Below are 21,161 nucleotides of genomic sequence, written 5' to 3'. Positions count from 1 at the left end.
TCATTTACATTCGCTAGCATAGTCCCCTGAATGACCAATGATTGAGCGAGTAACGAAAAAATGTAAACGATTACCTAGATGTGTAAACTGGCAGCATTTTAAAGCAAACAACTCCGTCCTTGTTCGCTTGTTTTCTCTGTCCATGTAAAAGGAGCCTTGGGTTTTGATAGACGCTTGCCTAAGTACCTCTGTGGGTCATGGATGGGTGACCTTCTACGTCACAAGATTCTGCAGTCAACACTTGCCTAGAGTTTGCTCCAGTAAGCACATTGTGGGTCTCTGCAATAGCAAACAGATACTTTTTGCAAAATGTATGATGCATGTTCAGCATACACGTTGTCTATTCCCATACAGTTCTGGGGCTGATTACAGCCGCGAGCCTACCCGGTGACCCCACGTACAGTGCGTAGTTGTATTGCGTATGACGGCATATGCACGCAGGCGATTATGCACAGTACAGCATTTTTGTTTATTTGTCGCAGGTACCCACAGCCTAAACGCAATATAATTGTTTATGGGCCGCAGTATTTCAGCGACCATAGAGCTCAATTGGCTTCCACTGTAAAATAGATCATGCTGTAAAATAGAACATGCTGTGTTTTATTTTTCACAAGCGGATTAAGCAATTGTGTAATTCAATGTATTCAATTGAACTGCCTATTACCGCAGATTATACGATTGCGAAATGCAAATTCAAATCCAGTCCTGTGAAACTGGCCTTAGTTGTCTCTTCAGGGTTATCAGGTCGCCAATAAACACAGTTGTGTCTGTGCCGGGAACCTGCAAGGAGAAGTGCAGCGGAGTGCACAGTGGCTGATAGGTGATGTATTGATTTTTTTTTTAATGCAGCCAGGGTTTATTTTAGGGACAAACAGTAGGACTTCCTACTGTAAAAGTTGCACCACACGAAAACCATGTTTTTGTGCGATGCAATGCAACAGAAGGAAGGCTCCATAGGGAAACATGGGCTACAAGGCATCTCCAATCGCAGCTGTATAGAGCATGTTGCGATTTTGTATTCTCTTCAATGGGAAGTGCAGTTCAGGAATTGGGTGAGAAGAATACAAAGTAAATGAATGAGAAGTACCACTACTAAAATACTAGGACTACTACAGTATGTCCTGAGCATATGTCCTTCTCCCAGGCTGCTGTAGGAAGTCCATCTGTTTTTGAGTTTAATGAAATATTGTAGAGAACTTCCTGATATCCCTATCCAATTTAAGCCCAGTGACCATTTTTATACCCATGTTTGCAACATTTTTAGGTAAGTATATCAGTTTTACCCTTCCATTGTCTTCTATGTTGAGTTGTTTTTATTGCAAGCAGATTTCTGGACTTTGGCAATGCTGAGCCGTTCTCATGTGAAAGCTGTTGTCTGTGGACTAACACACCCCTTCACTACCCCTCTACAAATAGCAGATCTGGAGCTGACACGAAGAGGCCAGGACTGCTGACTTTGCTGCTCTGTAAGTGCTTCACTATTTTCCTTTATGCAGGAGCCCCACTGTACCCCATTCCTCCTGCCTCTAATCTGGAAGCTATCTACTATGTGGGTGCCTATTAATTTGATGGATATGGAATTGTTAATCTTTGAAGCAGGAACAGTTGTTTATAATATAAGACAACAGCTGCAGGTAGCATTCCCCAAAAATGTAAAGTCCTAGAGTTCTCCTATTTTAATAGAAAGTCATAGTTCAGGCTGGGGGTACACTACTGTATTTTGGTCACCGCTTTTTGTCCATAATACGCAAGTGAATCCCAGCCTGATCCAAATTCCAAGCAGCCCTCCGTCCCTCCACCTTTTTTTGGTTTTATATGCAGACATCTTCCCTGACTTGTTGGGTGATTTCTAGGTTGATTTGTTGATTATCAAGAGGTGTCTATATACAAAGCTACAGTATAACACTGTAGTGTGCATTCCCCCTTGAAGCAGACTTTTTGCACTTCTTCCCTTCTTTCAATGATCTAACTTGTGCCTGCGTTAGCCAAGACCCCTTTGTTCCCTCTCTCCGTGTTCCCTCCGTCCCCCTCTCCTCCCCTTCTCTCTCACACTGACATGGCTGTAGAAGCTGTGACTTCTGTTTTAAAATAATTCCTCATAGACCTATAGAATGTACTGCATGCAGGGGCGTAGCTAAGGGGCCTGGTGAAGAAGTTCAACTATGCCCTACCCCCACACAGCAAAACTAAGATCTCACCTTGTTTGCATTTTAATCCTTCACGTATATTCTAGTAGAGCAAGCACTTAAATAGGAAAATATCTTATTTGTGTGAAGAAAAAATAAAAGAATCAGACAGATAAAACTGAGAAGCCGAGTTACTGGCGAGTGTTCTGAGCAGCGATGCCAGTTGTAAGACACGTTACTGAGGCCGCTGGATGACAACCCAGTACTGGCAGCTGGTCAAAAAATCTAGTTAAATAGATGAATGTAACCCAGCGGACTGAGCAGGTATCCAGGGCGCACATTATAAAGAAGTCTAATGCCACTTATACACAAGTTGATTGTCGTTTGAATGGGCACACGAGCGAGTGACGTCACCGCTAACTGCTCGTGAAGAATGGTTAGACAGGCAGATCATCGCTGAGATTCGCTCACTTCTTGCTCTCGCTGGGCTGTTTAGTTCCATTTGAATAATATGCTCTTGACCTTCTATGAACCTTAAAAAAAAAAATATTAAGAGGCATAGTGCAGGCACCACACACAGTACTGACTAGATGCGCTGCAAATTTTATCAGTGTGTCTTTTAGGCATCATGTTTACGGAACGCACGGATTTTGTGCAGAGAATCCCGCACGGAATCCAGCCCATGCCGCAGCCAGTGAGCACTGCTTACTTGCATTTCCCCGGCTTCGGTGTTGCCGGATCCCTCCACTTCCGGGTTTGCTGTACTGCGCATGGTCCTCGCGGCTCACCGTCGGACATGCGCAGTACAGGTTTTTTTTTTTCAAATCTCCTGCTGTCCTGCAAGATCAGTGGCACTTCTGCAGCGTCAGCTGCGGGAGTGCTGTGGATCAGACGGCTTCCACTGACTTTAATGGAAGCTATCTGTGCGGGAATACGCAGAAAATGGAGCATACTGCGAAAACAGTCTGCAAAACATATCTGCATGCTTTAAATCCATTTGCTGAGGCCCATGCATCTCTATAGATGGCTTGACTTGCAGATCTCCCACACGGGTGCCCCGCACGGATTCCGCAAATCAAATCTGCCTGTGGACATTGAGATATGGCAACTGTAGCTGAGGAGGAGGCGGTTAAGAGGAAAGGCCGCTGGGATTCGGGTGCTATAAGTCGTATGTGCGGCTTCATTTGCTATAGATGACGGGAGGGTGGGGGAGTAATGTTCATGTTGGGCTTATCTCGGGGAGATTACTGAATTGTGGCTTTGTTTTACAGGTCGTCACCAGGCGTTAGTCTGGATTTTGGGTCATTTGAATGTGTTTTGGGGAGTTTAACGGGCAGGGGTGCAGCCTAATGGGAGGCAGTTAAGGTTGGCGCAGAGGGAGGCATTAGTTCAGTGGATGGATGTTAGGAGGATGTCCTGGTGTAAATTGTTGGAAGAAGTTAAGAGGGGGGTTAGTTTGGATAGAGTACCGGATGTGTTGGTCTTTTATGCAGGGGGTAATGATTTAGGGAAAAGGCCTTCAGGGACCTTTTGAGGGACATTCGGTATGACATCCTTAGGTTGTTAGCGTCATACCCTGGGTTAGTCATAGTCTGGTCGGAGATAGTGCCTAGGAAGGTGTGCACTCAGTAAAAGGATTGAATAGAGCATGGGTCAAGCTGAACAGGGAGGTGTCGCGTTTTGTGGGGCGGAATGGTGGAGTTGCGGTTAGGCACATAGATTTGGAAGCGGGTATAGGTAATTATTGGAGATCAGATGGTGTTCACTTGAACAAGATAGGTACAGATCTATGGTTGGAAGGAGTGCAGGACGGCATCGAGTGAGCCTTGGTGTTGTGCGGGCGGCGCAGGCTTAAGGGAGTCAAGCCGTGCTGGCTGTGGTGGGGAGGGGTCCTTGAAGTCAGCATAGGATAGTGGGGGGGAAAGGCAGGGGCTGGACAGCTACCTTCCCCTTTGATTGTTTAGTATGTGGGGTGCCCTGCAAAGACGGTGGGAGTGGTTAGCCAGGTTTTGGCTAGCTGGCCTCAGGGTGGGGAGGTCGGCGACTAGAAGCTAGTTGGTGAGTGGTGGGCCTCCCGAGTCTGTCGGCTTGTGGTGGGAAGAGTGGCTAGGGAGATAGTGTTGCCTGAGTCGGTTGGTATGCGACGGGTGACAGGTACAACTATTTCCCGCATTTGGTGAGGCAACAGTAGTTTTCCGGGACTCCAGGGATCTCTCCCAAGGTTCTTTATATGGGGTAAAATGTTAAAATGTATTAATATTATGTTTGTTTAATAAATATGGCTGCTGTGGCCAAATTTAATCCAAGAATTGGTGTTTGTGGTTATTCAGGTAGTGGGGGGAGTGCTGGGGGAGAGAAAGGTCACAGTAGAGATGACTATGGCCTTTTGAATATTTTTCTTTTCTTTTGTTAGATTGTTGAGCTGCTTCCCTCTTTTTATTTGCTGGCGAGTTCTTAACAAACCAGGCAAAAGTGAAATGAGGTCAAATTATTCTTCTGTTTTCGGCTGTTATCTAGTGTCTTCCCACTAACCGCAAGTAACTTTTTTTTTTTTTTTTTTTCTTTCTTGTCATTTAAACATTAATATAGCAAATAAAGATGTCTGGAAAGCCTAAATTACACTACTTCAATGGCAGAGGTAAAATGGAGTCCATACGCTGGCTGCTGGCCACAGCAGGCGTTGAGGTTTGTATATTCTGTTTTTATATTGTACTAGCTGATATACCCAGCTTCACCCAAGTTAATGTGGTACAGGTGTTTACCTATTGCTCGCACAGAAAGTTTTATGAAGTGGTGGTTGCTTCAGAGGAACCGAGGAATAAAATATGTATACACATAGAGGAGCGTTAGATTCTCCTCAGACTGTATGTGCCGATGTCCCACTGCAGAATGTGCCACGCCTCCCCCTCACCTTTTACCCTTAAGGGTAACACCCCTTTTTATTCAAATTTATCCCCAGACTGGAGGTTGCAGCCCCTTCTTAGCCTTAAAAGCATGCTCCATCCCTGCATGCAGCCTATGGCTGTTTCCTTATGTACTTTCAGTATATGCACATAGAGGTCAGTTATATTCTCTTCAGTTTATAAATCATTTCCCTAGGCTTTAAGGCTTCTGGGAAAAAAACTATGTAATATATCACAGATTTTTGCCATTTTTCACGCTTAGAACTGAATATTTGCAACCCTTTTACTTTTCCTATTTACGACCCAAAAAATTGGTCGTGTCAAATTTTAAGTTAGAGAATTAGATTGGGTACAGTCAGTTAGGGCTTTCGTGTGTATGTGTGTGCATATACATTTATATTATATGAGGAGTTGCCTGACCCCCCCCCCCCCCCCCTTTTTTTTTTTTTCTCTGATGACTTACCCCCTAGATAAGCTAAATGTGGTTGATGAATGGGGGTCTGCCAGTCAGGACTCCAGACTTTCAGCTAATAGTCTGGCCGACTGTCTAGTGCAGTGCGGCAAATGTTGTCATAGGCGGGCAGAAGAGCAAGTGCGGGTGCCAGCTTCACTCCCATTGAAATTAATGGGAGACTCGCACTGCTCCAGCACTTCCCCTCCTCTCCTGGTAAAGACTGGATGTGACGTCCTGACCAGTAGAGAAGCAGGAAGTGCTTTAGTATCCTTAGATACCAAAGCAACTGTTCTGAATGATTATTCATAGAAATGTCTTTCTTCTCTAGTTTGAAGAAGAGCTTTTGGAAACCAGGGCAGATTATGAGGCTCTACTTCAAGGTAACTTTAACTCCTTTGACAATATCTTAACTTTCACTTCCCAGTTGGCTTCTGACTGTAGTAGTTTGTACTTGCACTATCGTTGTATGTGACTAAAGAGTAGAAAAGTTTTCTTAAAGTTCAAATGTTTCTGTATATGAACTTCAGAGTTAGCAATGCCTTGTGTCAAGTATTTTTGGACACCAAATCCATCATGAAAATATCACTGTTCAATTCTTTTCCATTGTCACATTCTAAGAGCCACAACTTTTTACTTTACAACCGACTTAATTGTATGAAGGTTTTTTTTTTTTTTCCTCTGGACAAGTTGTATTTTTATTAACAGTATTTTGGTGTACGAATAATGTAGGGCATAATTTTATAATTTTTCTGAGGACAACTAAAATTCTGCCATGGTGTGTGTGCATTCCTCCCTTCTTTTTTTTAAGATGTTAATCATGCAACATAAATAACTTCATTTTCTAAGTCCGCACGATTATGGTGATATTAACTGTATATAGTTTTTACAATATATATTTTACTATTTTGTCAAAGTAAACAGCTTAAAAGAAAAAAATATATATTTTTGGATCGAGGGAACTGTGTGAAGTTTGTTTGTTTGTTTTCCTGCACAATGAGCCTTAGTTGTGTGTTATTTTTTTTATTTTTTTTTGCATAGTGAAGTGGAAGGGGAGAGAAGGTTTGAGAGTTTTTTCAATTTTTTTTTTTTTCTAATGAAACTTCTTTCATTTATCATTTCTGTCCACTAGTGGACTCAAACTTGACTAGATTACTCCTTCATAGAATACATGGCAATGTACTGCCATGTCCTCTACAAGCCGATGAGGCTTTGCCTCTGACCATCATAGAGGCCATTGCTAGGCCTCCAGGTGTCATAGCCACCCAGCAGGAGCTTGAGATTATGCATCTTGGGGGCTAATGCATGACAGATAGAGGCCCCTCCCTCTATCACTGATTAAATACTGCAGATGCATTGCTAGCAGCAATTAAGGGGTTAAACACCTGGGATAGGAGCTAACTAGTGACATTACAGCATGAACCCAACTATCGTCAGACAGGACTTCTGATTCAGAGCCATAAAAATCAGAAGACCGATTAGCCTTAACCCCGGGAATCTTAGGTTCAAGCAGCAATATAAACGCAAGTCTTGGTTATAACAGGTGCTGTAACTCAGTACTCTGAACCAGTTTGTGATAAGTAAGGGGCGCTATGAAGTTACTGAACTTTAAGTAGATTACATTTATATATCAAATGACTATACCCTATATTGTACACAGATTTTATTATATTAGCTATTTATTTATCTGTGTTTAGATTTGGCGGATTTGGTGCATACAGGCGCTATTTGCCATATTATCTACACTTTTATAATTTCAGATGGAGCCTTGTTGTTTGAACAAGTACCATTGGTGGAAATTGATGGAATGAAACTCGTCCAGACTACAGCTATTCTCCAATACATTGCTGCAAAGTATAACCTTTATGGGAAGGACCTGAAGGAGAGAGTTTTGTAAGAACTAATTTTTTTTATTTTCATTCCAGTTACAGCGGATCTGACATCAGACTGGGTTGCCCTACGTAAGGGCAGCAGCTTAAGGGGAAAGGTCAAAATGGTGCAGAAAATATTGTGCCATTGGGGTAATAGGAGTACTCAAAGAATATACTAGACACATGATTTATGAGTTACTTTATTTTTATTCCAGTTATGAACCATTACAGCCGATCTGACATCAGACTGGGTTGCCCTATGTAAGGGCAGCAGCTTATGGGGATAGATCCGCTTTCCAATTAGTCAAAATGGCACAAAAATATTGTGCCATTGGGCTAATAGGAGCACTCAAAGAATATACTGGACACCTAGTTTATGAGTTTGCTGTATTTATAGAATACACTGGACATATGAATACAGCAAACCATAAGAGGAGAACTTCTGCTGCCCTTTTCACAGTGATTGACATGGTGCTGTATATATGCATACGCAATAACCTATTTATCACTCTTCACACATCACTGATTTTTGTATGGATTTTGGTGCAGATAAGGAACAGATTTCACCCCTTGAATTTGAATTCAATTGCAAGAGTGAAAACTGCTGCAGATCCACACCAAAATTTACAACAACCTCTACAGAAAATCATCAACGCTAACTTCACACGGACTAACGCGATATGGGACAGTGAATCCCCCATATCGAGCTCGCCATCAATGTGAAATCCCCGAGGATGCGAAGCGGATGTCACATTGGCACAACAGCCTTGCATCACTTTGGGGAATGCAGACTTTCTGCCAATTTTTTTCAATGGGATATCTTGCATCGCATGCACCTAGCATGTGGTGCAATGCTGCCGCCCATTCCATTGAAAACAATGGGTGCTGCGATGCGAGAGCATGCCACAAGATAGAGTATGCTCTGATTTGTTTTCTTCACAGCATTGCATCACGGTGCCATGCAGGAAAACGTCATTCATGTGTAGGACCCTATTCAAAAGAATGGGGTACATATTTATGCGACTTGCAATGCATAAATGTCGCACGATTTTTGACGCCCGTGTTAAGGGGAACGGGAGAGGTAGGTGGAGCATTCTGCTCACGAATACACCAGACTCATAAACTCTGCCCAGTATATACTTTATACTGTGGGAGAAGGGGCGGAAGTGGTATAAGGTTAACTGCTGGGACCCCCATAGATTTTGAGATTTCAGCCCTTGTGCAGTGTAGGCATATATGTCTCTGCTGCATTCACTTCGAGTTTTTGGCTATCTCCAGCAGTTCCATTGAGATAAATGCAGCAAAGGCACGCATGCACGGCCCCCGCTTCCACTCTTTGGGAAACGCTCGGTCTGAAATCTTAGGATCCCTGGGGTCTCAGTGGTTGGGAACAAGGTATCCCTTCTAGGTAGGTGGTAATTTGTTGATGTGCGAATAACTCTTTAACCCCTTAGTCACAAAGCCTGTTTGTGCCTTAGTGACGGAGCCAAATTTTGGAAATCTGACATGTCACTTAACCCCTTAATGACATGGCCTATTTTGGCGTTGAGGACCAAACTATTTTTGGTATTTTTTTTCATCTCCATTTTTCAAAAGCCATAACCTTTTTAGTTTTCCGTCAACGCGGCCGTATAAGGGCTTGTTTTTTGCGTGGCGAACTGTAGTTTTTATTGGTACCATTTTTGGTTACATAGACTACATTGTAAAACTTATAATTTTTTTTTTTTTTTATGATCGTAGGCAGAGAAAACGCATCAATTCTGCCATAGATTTTTTTTATTTTTTTTTAAAGCATTAATTATGCAGCATAAATGTCACATTACATTTTTTTTCTGCAAGACGGTACGATTACAACAGTGCCAAAATTCTTATGTATTTTCTTTTTAGGTTTTTCCAGTTTTATTTTTTTCTAAACTCACTGCATTCAAAGTGCTATAACTTTTTTATTTTTCTATGTACGGAGCTCTCTGGGGGCTTATTTTTTGCAAGATGAGCTGTAGTTTTTATTGGTCCCGTTTTGGGGTACACCCTTTTTTTTTATCCCTTTTATTGCGTTTTTTGGGAGGCAAGATGCTAAAAATTGGCATTTTTGCCTCAATTTTTCAGCATTTCTTAACGTTTTTTTGCTGTGCAGGATAAAAAGCATGCTTATTGCATTGTACGCGTCATTACGGATGCATCAATACCAAATATGTTGTATTTTAAATTTTTTTTTATGCTAATATGAGAAAAAGCATAAAGGGTTTTTTAACTTTTTTTTAACATTTTTATTTTTTGTACTTTTATTTTTCTCTTTTACCGGCGATCGTGTGACCGGGGGTGGGGTCCCGCGGCCATGGATGACAGCTTCATGCTGTCAGCTACCTCCGGCAGCATGGAGCTATCACGTCCTGAGCCTGCAGGGCTTTCGTTCCCAAAGGAGGCATGTTTTTACGTCCTCTGGGAATTAAGCCCCGCAGGCCAGGACGTAAAAAGGCAATGGGGCCGTCACTAAGGAGTTAAGCACTTAAACATCTTCTAGCAGAGGTTAGGTGAAAGCCACCAGACTCATAAACTATGTCCAGTACATACGTTATCCCATTTAACACAGGGGTACATGTACAGTACATCACAGAAGTGTGGGTTGAGCATGAAGCAGAGTAGTCCTCCATATTCAGCTAGCTACAGCCACCTCATCAATCAGCCACTGATTGACTGATGTCAATTAGTGGCCAGAGGAGGTATAGGTGTATCTAGATGCAGCTCATGAATATGAAGGACTATTTCCTGTAGGCCTTTGTGTCTGTCTGCTACTAATAAAAATGCATATTTCTCCCAAAGTACTGCACAAATATATACGTACAGCAGACATACGACTCTCAGAGAAGACTGCAAAAAGATGGTGACAGATTCCCTTTAACGCTGATTTAGGCCCTATGCCCACAGCACAGAGGCTTTATGGTAACGTGGTGTCCCATACCGCTCCATACTATGGAGCCATACACGACTCCATGTGCTGCAGTACATTTCTCCAGATCTATGCTGCTTATTCCCCTACTAGAAGCAATGCTTCTAGGGGAAAATACCTCCACACTTACAACTGTATTGTTACAGAATTGGCCCAAAAATTGTGTGTGTGTTTCCAGACAAAAGGCATACAGTTGTAAAGTAAAGGCGTCATGCACTTCTATTGGTACTCTATTAGCAATCCCTAAGACGAGTCACGTACTACTAAATTGTCCAGATGATATATTCAAAATAAGTCACTACTAGCAAACTGTGTGACTGCAAATACCAGTACTTTACAGCTTTAATATGTTTTATTTTCATATCCTTAGAATTGATATGTATGTGGGAGGTACCTCTGATCTTATGGAACTCATCATGTTCTACCCATTCATGGATGCAGAACAAAAAGAGAAACAGCTCAATACCATTGTGTCCAAGGCAAAAAACAGATACTTTCCAGCTTATGAAAAGGTAAAGCCTTTGTTACTACTTTAGCTTCCAGAAATATTTTGCTAATGTAGCCTAAAGTACTGCACATAAAGCTTCAAGAGGTTTTTTCTAGAATACTTTAGTCTTCTGCAGATCCATACGTTATTGCAATGCTATGTTACCATTGTGACAACTTGATGGATGTCAGCTCCCAGGGATCACTATCTTCCTTGGTAAGATGGTAAGCACTCATCGAAATTAACTTTGAACATCGTGATTTCTGGTAAAAACCGGTATGTGCCAGCTTTTATTTATCTTTTTACAGCACAAACACTTCATAACCCCTAGCTGCCTGAATACTCACTATTACGTAAAGTGTGCCTGCAAAGAATAGGGGATAACTTGCTGATTCAGGGGAAGAGGTGCAAGGCTAACTGCTGGGACCCCCACAGAATCTGAGATTTCAGCCCTTGTGTATACCAAAGTGTAGTCATATATGTCTCTGCTGCATTTACTTCAATGGAACTGCTAGAGAAGCCAAAAACTCGAACTTGGCTTTCTCCAGCAGTTCCATTAGGACACATGCAGCAAAGGCACACATACACGGCCTCCGCTGCTCACTCTTTGGGACACACTGGGTCTGAAATCTTAAGATCACTGGGGTCTCAGTGGTTGGGAACAAGAGATCGCTTGTAGACAGGTAGTGATTTGTTGAGGTGCGAATAACTCATTAAGCACTTAAACCTCTTCTAGCAGAGGTTAGGTGAAAGCCACCTCAGACACCTTTTTCAGAACCTCTCTGGCCATCATCTTGTCCACTGCTGTGTGAAGCTTCCCCACTGTAGAAACATCTACTCGGGACCTTTTATCTTCTACGGCATTCATCCCAAGCATTGCTTCAATTTTTTTTTTTAACTTGTTTGAAAAGTTGTTTTTTCTTGTCTTTGTAGATCTTTCTTAAATTGCCCTTTATAACTCACAACTTAATTTCTAAGTGCAACTTCACACTTTCTGTGGCATGTCATTCACCTTCAAGTTCCGCTGAGTTTTCATTTCTTCTTGTTTCTGCTCCAATGCTGTCTTACTAGAGATGAGCGAGCACCAAAATGCTCGGGTGCTCGTTACTCGGGACGAAATTATCGCGATGCTCGAGGGTTCGTTTCGAGTAACGAACCCCATTGAAGTCAATGGGCGACCCGAGCATGTTTGTATATCGCCGATGCTCGCTAAGGTTTTCATTTGTGAAAATCTGTACGCAACACATGGCTGTCCGCACTCGGAAGATTACTTTCAGGATCCTCCTCCTCCTCCTGATGACAGGCAAGCAGCATGTGTACCCTCAGCAGTGGGCCAAGCTGTCTCTTCCCCTTCCTCCTCAACGCGCTGAGATATAGACATGAAGGTGCTCTGACTATCCAGCGACATACTGTCTTCCCCCGCCTCCGTTTCCGAGTGCAAAGCGTCTGCCTTTATGCTTTGCAGGGAACTTCTCAAGAGGCATAGCAGAGGAATGGTGACGCTAATGATTGCAGCATCCCCGCTCACCATCTGGGTAGACTCCTCAAAGTTTCCAAGGACCTGGCAGATGTCTGCCAACCAGGCCCACTCTTCTGTAAAGAATTGAGGAGGCTGACTCCCACTACGCCGCCCATGTTGGAGTTGGTATTCCACAATAGCTCTACGCTGCTCATAGAGCCTGGCCAACATGTGGAGCGTAGAGTTCCACCGTGTGGGCACGTCGCACAGCAGTCGGTGCACTGGCAGATTAAACCGATGTTGCAGGGTCCGCAGGGTGGCAGCGTCCGTCTTGGAGTTGCGGAAATGTGCGCTGAGCCGGCGCACCTTTCCGAGCAGGTATGACAAGTGTGGGTAGCTTTTCAGAAAGCGCTGAACCACCAAATTAAAGACATGGGCCAGGCATGGCACGTGCGTGAGGCTGCCGATCTGCAGAGCCTCCACCAGATTACGGCCGTTGTCACACACGATCATGCCCGGTTGGAGGCTCAGCGGCGCAAGCCAGCGGTCGGTCTGCTCTGTCAGACCCTGCAGCAGTTCGTAGGCCGTGTGCCTCTTCTCTCCTAAGCTGAGTAGTTTCAGCACGGCCTGCTGACGCTTGCCCACTGCTGTGCTGCCGTGCCGCGCGACACCGACTGCTGGCGACGTGCTGCTGCTGACACATCTTGATTGCGAGACAGAGGTTGCGTAGGAGGAGGAGGAGGGTGGTTTAGTGGAGGAAGCATACACCGCCGCAGATACCACCACCGAGCTGGGGCCCGCAATTCTGGGGGTGGGTAGGACGTGAGCGGTCCCAGGCTCTGACTCTGTCCCAGCCTCCACGAAATTCACCCAATGTGCCGTCAGGGAGATATAGTGGCCCTGCCCGCCTATGCTTGTCCACATGTCTGTTGTTAAGTGGACCTTGGCAGTAACCGCGTTGGTGAGGGCACGTACAATTTTGCGGGAGACGTGGTCGTGCAGGGCTGGGACAGCACATCGGGAAAAGTAGTGGCAACTGGGAACCGAGTAGCGCGGGGCCGCCGCCGCCATCATGCTTTTGAAAGCCTCCATTTCCACAAGCCTATACGGCAGCATCTGCAGGCTGATCAATTTGGCAATGTGCACGTTTAACGCTTGAGCGTGCAGGTGCGTGGCGGCGTACTTGCGCTTGCGCTCAAACAGTGGCGCTAGCGTCGTCTGGACGCTGCGCTGAGAGACATTGCTGGATGGAGCCGAGGACAGCGGAGGTGAGGGTGTGGGTGCAGGCCGGTAGGCACTCGTGCCTGTGTCCTGAGGGGGGGGTTGGATCTCAGTGGCAGGTTGGGGCACAGGGGGAGAGGCAGTGGTGCAAACCGGAGGCGGTGAACGGCCTTCGTCCCACCTTGTGGGGTGCTTGGCCATCATATGCCTGCGCATGCTGGTGGTGGTGGCTCCCCAGCTGATCTTGGCGCGACAAAGGTTGCACACCACTGTTCGTCGGTCGTCAGGCGTCTCTGTGAAAAACTGCCACACCGTAGAGCACCTTGACCTCTGCAGGGTGGCATGGCGCGAGGGGGCGCTTTGGGAAACAGTTGGTGGATTATTCGGTCTGGCCCTGCCTCTACCCCTGGCCACTGCACTGGCTCGGCCTGTGCCCACACCCTGACTTGGGCCTCCACGTCCTCGCCCGCGTCCACGTCCTATAGGCCTACCCCTACCCCTCAGCATGGTGTATTACCAGTAGTGCAGAAACAGAACGCTGTAATTAAATGTGCCGCTTATTCGCCTGTGGTTGGAGGCTGACTTCACTTACGGAACGCCAGGAAAAAATTTTGCGCAAGCCTGCTGTAACACTTAGCTGGCTGCGTATGAATTAGGAGGACAACTATACCCAGCACAGACCCAGTCACAGGCAGCCCAAATAGATTTTTTTTTCCCAAATGGTTTTTGGAAAGGCCCACTGCCTATATTCAATAAATATGTCTTCTGTCCCTGCCTCACAATATCTGTCTTCTGTCCCTGCCTCACCACTACTGGCCCTGCACTATGTATAATTACTGCAGGGCGCAATGCTACATATACAAATAAAAAAATGTGCAACACTGCAAAAAGCAGCCTCCACAGTACTGCACACGGTTAGATGTGGCCCTAAGAAGGCCCGTTGGGGTTCTTGAAGCCAAAAATACTCCTAACACTCTCCCTATAGCAGCTCCGGCATCAGCAGCACTTTCCCTGATCTCTGTCAGAATGCATCTGTGGCGAGCTGCGGGAGGGGCCGATTTATATACTCGGGTGACACCTGATCTCACCAGCCACTCACTGCAGGGGGGTGGTATAGGGCTTGAACGTCGCAGGGGGAAGTTGTAATGCCTTCCCTGTCTTTCTATTGGCCAGAAAAGCGCGCTAACGTCTCAGAGATGAAAGTGAAAGTAACTCGAACATCGCGTGGTACTCGTCACGAGTAACGAGCATCTCGAACACGCTAATACTCGAACGAGTATCAAGCTCGGACGAGTACGTTCGCTCATCTTTATGTCTTACACTTTGTAAATCATGAACTTTTTTTCAGCATCATTAATGGAACTCACCAAGTCTTCCCTTTCATCATTATTGGAACTACTTATTGAGCTTGTCAAATTCAGCCTTCACTTCAAAGGTTTCATCTTCTAGCAGTCTCTTTTGCTTCAGGGACCTGTACACCATCATCTTCTGCCTTTCCATATGACTTTCAGAGGTTGGCTTGAACAGCAGTATTTTCTATTCCCTATTTTACTTTTATAAGAAGTGCTTTTCATTGGCTAGCTCCATCTTCCCAATCTTCCAAGGTGCTCATTTTAATCTATCTTCTCCCTCATGGCTATCTCAGCTGTTTTCTTCAACAGTGTGTCTTCTTCTGCCAACAGCCTCTTCTGTAAGAGCACGCAACCTAATGGCCTCTTCGGCAAGTCTTCTCAAACTGCTTCTTTTTCCACCGCCTGCAAGACTTTCCACTTGCAGAGGCAGATTCTTCTTCTGCTTTGGCCTTTTAAATCTCCATTTCAGCATGCGCCTTGATATGTTCCTCTTCTGGAACCATGCACTGCTGTTCACTTTCTTCACTACGGTCTTCAACAGCTTCTTCTGTCCTCAGAGAAGTAGCCATATTTTTATTTTTCTTCTTTGTTACCTGTAGATTCAGCAGTCCCTCAGTTTCGACTAGCAAGCACATTAATTTCACAGGAAACTGAACGTCTCTCTGGATTGCCAGTAACCGCAGTAAATGTATCACATGCGATCCTCACTGTTTTGAACCACTATCTCTAGGAACACACAAACTAATTCCCTTGTGTGTTTTGGCTGTGTTTTCTGTAGCAGCCTGTTCACACTCTGCATTCACCTGTGCAGACTGTGTTACTCTGTCATGTGTTTTGAAATTCAGCCTCCTGGGCCTTTCAATTGCATGATAGAAAACCTTGTGGCATGTTGTGCCACAGCACACCTCCACTTTATGGAACTCTGGGGTTATCCGCTCATGGGGATCACCATCTTCCTGGGTAGGATGATTGGCACTCATAGAAACCAGCACCAGGAACCTTTGATTAGTTTCTGCCTCCTCTCCGCCCCTCTGCACTATTTGCAATGGGGAGAGGTGGGGTGGGGGTGGGGCTAATTCTGGGAACTTAGCCCTGCCCCTGTCCCACCTCCTCTCATTGCAAATAGTGCAGAGGGGCGGAGAGGGGGCGGGAGCTCAGTTCCTGCTCCTGGCTCTTCCATTTCCCCCCCCCCCCCCCCCTCCTGCAGATGAGGACAACGTATATCGGCTCGGCGTGAAGGCCGAGCTGATATACGTTCGTGTGAATCCAGCCTTATCTTATTTTTATATTCTGTTTTTGCTGAATCAGTCTTTATATTATAGATTCTAAAACAACATGGTGAGAAGTACCTAGTTGGAAATCAGTTGACCTGGGCTGATGTACACCTGCTGGAGGCTATCCTAATGGTGGAAGAAAAGTGTGCCGATATACTGACTAATTTTCCTTTACTTAAGGTAAGTTTATCTGGGTTTGCATATGATCATTAAGTGGACACTATCTACTCAAACAATGTGTTTTAATACGATAGCTTACAAAAGTGCAAATGCATTTATTTACCTAAAATGCTGGTTTGTGCTGAAAAATCCCTCAAGTGCTGGCCACCAGGGTTCTCACCTCCTTCTAAATTGCTTTTTTTCTACCTGTTGTCACTTGATGCCCTATAAAGAGCAGAGGGGAGGGAGGAGAGAGGAGAAGAGACTTGCACATATGTGCCTGGAGCTGATAGTAAGTAACTTACTGTGCTAGAGCTACTAGAATCACAGCACCACTGCTCAGTAAATCTCTTAATGACCTCCCTAATGTTATGTCTCTGTTACAAACCGCTATGGAGCAGAATCGGCAGTTTTCTCCATGTACAGTATATAGAATACACAGTTTATAGAATCTACAATATACATATGTTGGTCGAAACCTCTTAGAGAACTAACTGCAGATCTTTTGTGGATGTAGGCTTCCTCAAATTCTGTCTCTTCATGTAATCTCAGACAAACTTGATTATGTTGAGATCAGGGCTCTATGGGAGCCACATAATCACTTCCAGAACTCCTTGTTCTTTACACTGAAGATGGCTCTTAATGACATTGGCTGTATGTTTGGGGTCATCCTGCTGCAGAATAAACTTGGAGCCAATCAGATGCCTCCCTGATGGTATTGAATGATGGATAAGTTACTGTACTTCTCAGCATTAAGGACTGGTGACCAAATATCCAACTCCATTTACTAAAATGCTGTCCCAGACTTGCAAGGAACCTCCAGCATGCTTCCCTGCTGCCTGCAGACATTCATTATTGTACAGCTCCCCAGCCCTTCGGCGAAAAAACTGCCTTCTGTTAAAGTTTTGACTCATCAGTCGAGAGTACCTGCTGCCATTTTTTTTCCGCACCCCAGCATGTAGCACTTTTTCTTCCAGTATTTTATGCTAGATCTGCGACAGAATCTCCAAAAGGAGGTTCCAAAGGAGATGTGAAATCACCCTAATACAGTAGGATAGCGTTATTTAAACAGTCTTAAATTTTATGTTAAAACTGTTAACTTTGCTATCTAATAAATCAAGTAGCTTGTGTTAGATTGTGAGATGATCTGCATGCGACGATTTGTTAGTTCCTTAGGGCTCCTGTCCACGGGCAGATTTTCATTGCGTTCCACGCGGCGATAATCCGGCCGCGGGGAACACACTCCATAGTGTTGCTATAGAGATCGCAGCCCCCTTGTCTACGAGCGGAGAATCCTAGCAATTCTCCGCTCGCGGCCGACAAATCGTCTGCCAGCTCCTGCTCCCAGGCGGCGGCTCCCGCGGAGATCCGCTGCAGGATTTCGCAACGCCTGTGGACAGGCAGCCTAAAGAGGACCTGTCAGGTCTGTCAATAAGGGCTCCCACCCACTGGCGTTTTTTTTTTCCTCCACTGCGATGCGATTCTAAAGTTAAAGTCTCGCATCGCAGTGCGAGGAAAAACGCGGAAGATAGCTGAAAATCGCTGCGATATCGCAGCGACATCGCCAGTTTTTTCAATGGGGCCAGCGGCAGCAGTGCTAGCCCCATTGAAAAGATATGGAGAATGTCGCGGACATCTGCCACAGCTGTGACAGCTGTGGAAGGAGTTTCCTTCATCCCCCCCCCCCCCCACGGGGACCGCAGGGATGAAGGAATCCTCAGTCACAGCTGTGGCAGAAGTCCGCGGCATGCTATCCCATTGCTTTCAATGGGATTGGCACTGCTGCCGATCCCATTGAAAGCAGTGTTTTCTGACAAGCCCTGCAGAATGATTATCGGAGAAGGGCTTGAAATAGAAGCCCTTCACCAATAATCATTAAAAAGGTGGTTAAAAAAATAATTAAAGTTACTCACCTCTCCTGCTGTCAGCCGCGTCCTCCTGCTGGCTCCCTGGCACTGCTGTCCAGCCCTTTTTCGGCAGACAGGGATTTAAAAATCCCCGCCTACTGAAAGGGCTGTGCAGATTGGCTGAGGGCTCAGCCAATAGCTAAGCACTAGCTGCTATTGGCTGAGCCCTCAGCCAATCTGCACAGCCCTTTCAGTAGGCGGGGATTTTTAAATCCCCGTCTGCCGAAAAAGGGCTGGACAGCCGTGTTGGGGAGCCAGCAGGAGGACGCGGCTGACAGCAGGAGAGGTGAGTAACTCTTTTTTTTTAATTTTTTTAACCACTTTTTAATGATTATCGGTGAAGGGCTTCTATTTCAAGCCCTTCTCCGATAATCATTCTGCGGGGCTTGTCAGAAAACACTGCTTTCAATGGGATCAGCAGCAGTGCCGATCCCATTGAAAGCAATGGGATAGCATGCCGCGAACTTCTGTCACAGCTGTGACAGAGGATTCCTTCATCCCCGCGGGGATGAAGGAAACTCCTGCCACAGCTGTCACAGCTGTGGCAGAAGTCCGCGGCATTCTCCATATCTTTTCAATGGGGCTAGCGCTGCTGCCGCTGGCCCCATTGCCAAGACTGGCGATGTCGCTGCGATATGCCAGCGATTTTTCCCTCACACTGCTCTGCGAGAGTTTTCACTTACTCTCGCAGCGCAGTGGAGAAAAAAACGCCAGTGGGTGGGAGCCCTTAGTGTGTGCGCGTGACAAGTAGAGGCAGCACAAGTATGTTCAAATTGCATCTTTGTTAAGATCTAGACGTGCAGCAGACTCAGTTACACAGGCGATCCTCCCAGATTACCATACTATAGAAAAAGAAACTTTCAGAATAAGCCTCTTCATGAACATATTTATTCTATTACCCATGGCAGCGTATTGGAATAACTGACTGGTTTCATGAAGATGCTGTTGCTGGAAGTATCTCTTGCTGTCCCAACATGTCTTTCGACAAAAAAAATATTATTTTTCCCCATAACTTACAAAATTTGAAGCATCTTTTCTTATAAGTGCATTATATGTCTCTCCATTATTCCTCCAAAAACTTTATGACTAAATTGATGAACAGATTTTACCAGTTTGGGACATCCCTATACAACTTGTTATTGTGCAGGCAGTGTTAGACTGTGTATAGACTCAACTATTTGAGAAGGAGAGTTGAATAAGATGAACTGCATATCGTAGAGTCCCAAGAAGAGAAGGTCCAGAATTTATTATATTGTAGGGAAGTGGAAGTATTTACTAAAACCGATGTGGTAGGAGAAATGACCGACGGATCCTCTTTTAAAAATGTCCACATCTTTTCTGTAAGTTGTAGAGAAAGAAAGTTAAGTTATAGAAGAAAAAGCAACCTTTTCTTGATGGTGGTTTATTGAATTTTGTATTTATACCCAATTCAATGTAATTGATTTAGGACTTCAAAACAAGAATAAGTGAAATTCCTACAATCAAGTCCTTCCTGCAGCCTGGGAGTCAGCGGAAACCTGTGCCCGATGAGAAATATGTGCAGACTGTGAGGACAACTCTGCAGATGTATTTCAAAGTATCACCTAAGTAAAGTGGACCGAGTACTGGAATGTTCTAATTACAATTAACTTGCCAATTACCAACGTACCATAGTTCACTATATTCTTATACATCATGTTACAAGCTTATATACTATCGCAATAAACATATATGCCACCAGCCCTAAACAGAGCTATAAAGTAATTGGTCACAGTGATTGTCCACAGTAATATGATTATTTCTGTTGGCAGTGATCATATAACACACTGTAGATAACTGGATGATTGATATTAGACTTCAGTGGAGTCGGTGACAGATGTAGTAATTCAAGTTCATTCTATTTACTTTATAGAATATTATTCTGTAATTGCCCTCCATTTACTTAGATTGGGCAAAGGATAATTGCCCAAATTAAATGCCAGCAGGAGAATGTGCAGAGAAAAGCAACAATCTTAAATCTTGTTTTGGACTTTTAAGTCTGAATATTCAATCTACACATGTATGGCTGTGATTGGTCATTTTGGCATGATTAGCACAGAGATGGCAAAGCTTCCCATAAAAATAAGAAACACCAAGACCTGTATCAACACACATCGTTAGCACTTTTACTGAATGTTGGTTACTCCATTAGATGTCTGCAAGAGTGTACAGATCTGCATGATCAGGAACATAACAAGTAGAGCAAAACTGTGGCCCTTTTTCACTATGACCAACTTCACTAGCTAGGTAGTTTGGGACATGAAAGATTACTTTGGACTCCATTCTGTCTTCTGGGACTTTTTCTTCTGTTTTCTTTACTGGTCTCCCGGTGATTTTTACTACATTTTCCAGTGCATCTAGTCTAATGTTATGCAATGCTATGGCTATAAGTGCGATTGTTGTAGTCGTGATTAAAAATAAAGCTGTGACCATTTAGCACTCCACTTCATGTTTGTGTATTTTATTCTACATTCTTTGTGATGCGGGATGGTTCCTGACTCTCAGGAAATGAAACAAAGTCATAAGATCAGACATCTGCTTCCTACAGAGACACTACACCTAACGATTCATTTATTCTTTATAGCAATAAAAAGGTGGAACAGATGAGATACCTCCTGGGGGAAAGTGAGAGATACTGAAGGAGGCAAAAAAGTGTGTGTTGGTGGACACGTGTTTCAGGAGCAAGAAATCTAGATTCAGCAGAATGTTAAACTTATGAAGAATGCTAAGATTTAAGAAACTTGCTGTGTGTGTCCCTGAGTGAGGGGGTAAGATCCTCTATTCTAACAATATCCTGTATTTTATTACACCACAGAGAAATCGAAGGGGGCTGGTTTGTCGCTAATGACTCAGGATGTAGATCCTTGCTGCACTGACCAGATGTCAAACCACAAAGTGTGTGTATATATGTGAAATGGATATCTATCTATGGATACATCTCCCTGATGTTTCCCTATCTGTGGGTATCAGAAACAAGACAGGATAT

The 21,161-nt window shown here is 44.5% G+C and overlaps 1 protein-coding gene across 2 annotated transcripts; it reads left to right on the top strand.

Moving 5' to 3' along the window:
• The first annotated feature begins 1,335 nt into the window (after positions 1–1,335).
• On the top strand, positions 1,336–20,619 carry LOC136628102 (glutathione S-transferase 3-like). Of its 2 annotated transcripts, none has more exons than XM_066603742.1 (7): positions 1,336–1,466; positions 4,716–4,811; positions 5,812–5,863; positions 7,241–7,373; positions 10,669–10,810; positions 16,140–16,271; positions 19,605–20,619. In XM_066603742.1, exons 2-7 carry the CDS (start codon positions 4,725–4,727, stop codon positions 19,746–19,748), a joined length of 690 nt encoding a protein of 229 aa, XP_066459839.1. In that variant the 5' UTR covers positions 1,336–1,466; positions 4,716–4,724; the 3' UTR covers positions 19,749–20,619. The 2 variants fall into 2 exon arrangements, with proteins under 2 accessions (XP_066459839.1, XP_066459845.1); XM_066603748.1 differs by lacking the exon at positions 1,336–1,466 and adding an exon at positions 4,590–4,608.
• Positions 20,620–21,161: the final 542 nt, after the last annotated feature.

This window comes from Eleutherodactylus coqui, chromosome 1 (assembly GCF_035609145.1).
Source record: "Eleutherodactylus coqui strain aEleCoq1 chromosome 1, aEleCoq1.hap1, whole genome shotgun sequence".
Taxonomy (NCBI): Eukaryota; Metazoa; Chordata; class Amphibia; order Anura; family Eleutherodactylidae; genus Eleutherodactylus; species Eleutherodactylus coqui.
Note: the sequence above shows the minus strand (reverse complement) of the source record. Positions and strands in the feature narration are given on the sequence as shown.

Excerpts from the sequence above, each read along its gene's own strand:
- LOC136628102 (XM_066603742.1), top strand. The coding sequence starts at position 4,725 with ATGTCTGGAAAGCCTAAATTACACTACTTCAATGGCAGAGGTAAAATG. Across the intron at positions 4,812-5,811 it reads TGGCCACAGCAGGCGTTGAG|TTTGAAGAAGAGCTTTTGGA; the intron begins GTTTGTATATTC and ends TTTCTTCTCTAG. Across the intron at positions 5,864-7,240 it reads TTATGAGGCTCTACTTCAAG|ATGGAGCCTTGTTGTTTGAA; the intron begins GTAACTTTAACT and ends TTATAATTTCAG.